Below are 4,614 nucleotides of genomic sequence, written 5' to 3' on the forward strand. Positions count from 1 at the left end.
GCAATAGGAAGAAATTTACATATAGTTTGTGTATATCTCTTCATAGCCAACTCTACATTTTTCCTATATGTAGCCTTTGGCGTTTCCTTGTGATAGTCAATGAACTTATCTTTCTTCGCTTTAATTTAGAATATCCAATTACTACCAATTTTTGTCTTTTGTTGAATAGCTTGATCAGTTTCTCCATGGCATCTGATTCCTCAGCGACAGCTTTCTGTCAAACAATATTACAAAAGGCCATTTGAGAATAGGTATACACTGATATGGTAGAACAAAAAGAGCTTTCATAACCATATGGAGCCAACAATGGTCGTGTGAGATCAAATGATACAGTGTGGCATAAAGGAATAATTAATACGGCAGTACAAGAACATCATCTTCCATTATAAATGCTGAGTTCCTCAGCAGTTGTTAGTGATGTTGGAAATGGAGATTACTCATTATCTTGTTGTAGGTTTATCTAAGGTCTAGTTTGTTCCAAGGAGACATGATGAAAGATGTGTTTAGTTATGCAAGGAAATGCAATTATAGAAAGATACTCATTGTTTGCTGTGTGCAAATTTTAATGCTGGCAGAAGGTTAAGCGACGACCATTTTTGCAAATGATTAGTAAACAAAGAAATCTTGCAGGGCCTATGAAGATGCCATGGATATGAGATACAGGGAGATTACCACATGCAGCTTGCATTGTTGGTAGAGATGAAGCAATTTTCGAAGATTTATAACTTAAGAAATATTAGTTGGCATGTGTTTGCAGGTTCCTAATTCTAATAACCAAGTATTAATTATTACTTGTTGTAGAAGAAAGAGCGTATGGAGAAGTAGTAGATGGAGGATGATAATTGATAATTTCTTCTTCCCATGAGGCATATCTGTCAATTGTTGACCAATCAAGTCTATGAGGAGGGCAATATTTTTCAGACTGTTGATTGTGATGATTGACTTGTATAGCAGGTAGAGCAAGCACCATCAATATTCCTCATTTGTATGAGTAGATAGGCATATAACCTAGAGGTAGAGGACAAATTCTGACATCGCATTGTTTAGGAGGAAAACTTAATCCCACAGCACTAGCTGTTGCTCTATTGGGTTTCTAAAGGTGTTTTGCTGTCACCACTCGCTGACAAAGTCATGGCCCCTTACATTTCTTTGACACCTCAATTCGACAAGAAGGAAATCAGTGTCTCTATTGAATGATTGAACCTTCCACCAGATCGCCCAATGCATGACTTACTTGTTACAAATCATCATCAATGAGGTTACTGATGGTTCATTTCTGGAATTTGAGTCCATAATCATATATACTTTGGCAGCTAATTATATATGCAATATCAGATTAACATTTTTGGAACACTTGGTGGATTATACATCCTTAATCTCGGTTTACCAATTACCAACACAGCAATAACGAAGTGCAAAATTAACACAATAGACATACTTCCGTCTCGACTCGCGGAGTAAAGATGAAACACTTGAAACTAAAACCAAATTTAAGGAACAACATATCATTCGATCGACCTTAATTTTAATAAATTAAGCGACGCTATTTCAGCAGCAGCTAGCTCCAACGTGGACCGTGCATTCCTTAATTATCCACTCTTTGTCAGCGACGCATGCATTAATTAATTAACCTTCCTGCAGTTCTTCCTAATTTCGCCCCTCTTGCCGGTGAGCGGCCGGATGTCGCTCATCTTGATCATCGCCGCGACGAAGTCGTCGAAGAAGGCGGAGGTGCTGCCGGAGTAGGACTTGACCAGGGCCGCGCTGCTGCTGCCGCGGGTATTGTAGAGCTCTTGATCAGAGTGGAGGAGGCCCTTGGAGCCGACGAGGTTCTCGAAGTAGTCTTTGTCGAACACCGTCGGAGTCTGCAGGTCCAGCGGCGCCAGGTTGTCGTCGCCGGAGCCGGCGGTGCGGGGGCAATTGGCCTGCCTAAGCTTCGCGAAGGAACCTTTGATATCGGTGTCGTTGTAGATGCGGTCCCGGAAGGAAACGCACCGCGCCTGCCCTATCGTGTGGGCCCCTGTACATTGTCACGATGATAAACCGTCTGATTAATCTTTTAAAAAAAACAACGGCGGATCGAATACGAGAAAAATGAATTACAAAAATCAATTGTTTGGGGGGCAATTTCGCAATAAATCCGGGCTTGATTGAGCTCCACGTCCGATCTAATTGTTTCGAGTTAGGTGAATGGGCCGAGAGGCACATGGTTTGCCGGGCCAGGTCTGAAAGTGACTCGAGACTGTAGATGATCGCCACCGCCACCCGACCGACAATGCCATGAACCGGACTAATAATTAGCTTGACAGTGAAATAAGCGAAAGACAGGAAAGTTCGTGAACTGCGAGATTAACTCAAGCCTTTATCAGGTTCTTTCTTCCTAATTATTAAAGCTAGCAGCTAGCCTTGGGTTTGGCTGTTTCCGATGGAAATTAGCATTCAATAATCTCGTGATTCCAGTCCACCTGTTCGTGTTCTTGTCACCTTTTAGCTACTTTCCATTTTTCTATTAAAAAGGTAAAATAGATAAATAAATACTTTTGGACTATTAATTACATAAACCACCTAAATCTTAATGCAAAGTGACACCATCAACCCTTAATTAGCAATAGAAATGCAGTATTACCAGAAAGCGCGACCAAGTCTCTGACTGAGAGACCCTTCTTTGCGTAGGCAGCAGTTAGATTGGCGAGCGATGAGGTTGGCGGAGGAATGTCCGTGTTTGCTTTGTTGAAGCTCGCCTTCCTCGAGTCCCTCCTCCCCAGCTTCACCTCCCAGCTCGGCCCGTTCAACTTAATTAATCCACAAAACTCAATTAAATTAACCGGATTTATTCTTAAACAGTATACGAAATCATGCATATATATAATTAATACAAATATATACTCACAAAGACGACAGAGTCCCTCGCAGTGATTGCCAAGATGTCGGCACAGGACACCACTCCCGGGCACACCTTGTCCACTGCCGTCTTGATTCGATCGATGACTTCGAACCCCCTGAGCGAGTTGTTGTTTGGCTTAGCGGTCTTCTCTCCTAGCAAGGTGGGCGTGTCGTCTAATAACACCGACGCATCGCAACCCTACCATACGAAAACGAAGGTGCTCTTAAAATTGATTGACTATCCATTTATCGTACGACTTTAAATTTGTCATATAAGAAAAGGGGTGAAAAACGCATATAACTCTTAAAAGAAATGATTACAATGATGGAACCATAATTAAGATAATTAATTATTACGATAACGAAACAGTCATGGAAGAGGAGGCGAAGGAGGGAAGCGCCGATCCGCTTCTCTTGCTGGATGGCGGATTTGACGACGGATTTCACAGTGTCGAATACTCGCGGACACGATTCGGCGTAGTAGCCCGTGGAGAGCTGCGCTGAGGCGTCGCTGTGGAGGAGGAAGAAGAAGAAGAAGAAGAAAAGAAGAGGCAGAGAAGCACGAGAAAAGCTGGAGAAGTAATCGGAAGAGGAAGCCATTGCATACACAGTAGGACTTGGACTTGTGAGTCGAGTGATGGAGTGTGCATGGAACGTGTAGCCAGTGCGGGGAGAGATATATATAGGGCGAGATGCCATGGCCGAACTCTGATCTGATCTGGTATGTGGTCATATTCTCGCAGTTACATTACATTCAGAGCAGAAAAATCAACAGGAAAATAAATATATATAATTCAGAGTACTGATGAAAGAGAAAAAGGAAAGAGTAAGTAGTGAATAATGCATGATTGTTTTTTTGATTGCCAGCTATCTGAAGTGTTTGACATTCAATTAACAGTTTGTTTTTGATGTCGTAAATTAAATTTCAATTCATCATGTTCCGAGTTTTGGCCAAAGCTAATATTAATTGGATAACATGCACAGATTGTAGCGCAGTGACTTGTAGACTTGTGAGGAAGTTTAGTCTACTACCAACTGCAATAATGAGAGACGTATTCTGTGTTAGTTTTCTTGCATATGGTGAAATGCCCCCATAGTCAAAGGTATTATGCTTGCAATAGTGTGACAACCCCACAGACCTCTCCATCACAATTATATCGATTATAAATATGTTTAGAAATCATATTGATTATGTTTGTTTACAGGTGGTCCATCACTTCATCATTTTCTTCCTAACAAATCGGTCGAAAATTTTGTTCATGAACAAATAAAAAAAATGGAACAAAAAATAAATAAAACTTCTTTCCCCGGCCCTTTCACTTCTATTCAACTCGAGCAAACTCGTGATAATTTTTTTTTTATTATTAATTAGCACTTGGGTATGCAAATAACAAACGCTCAGCGTTATTTATCCAAAATATTAAATGATAAACAAATGTTCATAATTCCATACTCCAACTGATTACTAATTAATTATATTTCCATCACGCAAAAATATTATAAGTAGTTTATTTATCTTATACTTTGAAATTCTCACCTAATCTTGTTATCTCGCTGGCGCAAATCATGGGATAGAATGTATGAATTCATTGTATTCTGCATCAATTTTCTATTAATCTTTCAATAAAAGATTTTTTTAAAAAAAAAAAGCTGCTAGTTGACTATAATCAATTAGAACGCTGTACTGTTTCAAACACGAAAGGATACTTAAAACGAAACAGCTAAATGATA

General features: G+C 40.1%; 1 protein-coding gene across 1 annotated transcript; it reads right to left on the reverse strand.

The window, feature by feature from the left end:
* Positions 1 to 1,292: 1,292 nt before the first annotated feature.
* On the reverse strand, positions 1,293 to 3,520 carry LOC141834697 (peroxidase 4-like). Its single transcript, XM_074722036.1, has 4 exons — positions 3,241 to 3,520; positions 2,891 to 3,082; positions 2,627 to 2,792; positions 1,293 to 2,020 (listed from the first exon to the last, which is right to left on the reverse strand). The coding sequence occupies exons 1-4, from the start codon at positions 3,481 to 3,483 to the stop codon at positions 1,623 to 1,625; spliced, it is 999 nt and encodes a 332-aa protein (XP_074578137.1). The 5' UTR covers positions 3,484 to 3,520; the 3' UTR covers positions 1,293 to 1,622.
* Positions 3,521 to 4,614: the final 1,094 nt, after the last annotated feature.

The sequence above is a fragment of the Curcuma longa genome, chromosome 9 (genome assembly GCF_044706935.1).
Source record: "Curcuma longa cultivar G26 ecotype Majalengka, Jawa Barat chromosome 9, ITB_CL_G26_1.1, whole genome shotgun sequence".
Taxonomy (NCBI): Eukaryota; Viridiplantae; Streptophyta; class Magnoliopsida; order Zingiberales; family Zingiberaceae; genus Curcuma; species Curcuma longa.

Excerpts from the sequence above, each read along its gene's own strand:
- LOC141834697 (XM_074722036.1), bottom strand. The coding sequence starts at position 3,483 with ATGGCTTCCTCTTCCGATTACTTCTCCAGCTTTTCTCGTGCTTCTCTG. Across the intron at positions 3,083-3,240 it reads TCCATGACTGTTTCGTTATC|GGTTGCGATGCGTCGGTGTT; the intron begins GTAATAATTAAT and ends TTCGTATGGTAG. Across the intron at positions 2,793-2,890 it reads CGAGGGACTCTGTCGTCTTT|TTGAACGGGCCGAGCTGGGA; the intron begins GTGAGTATATAT and ends GGATTAATTAAG.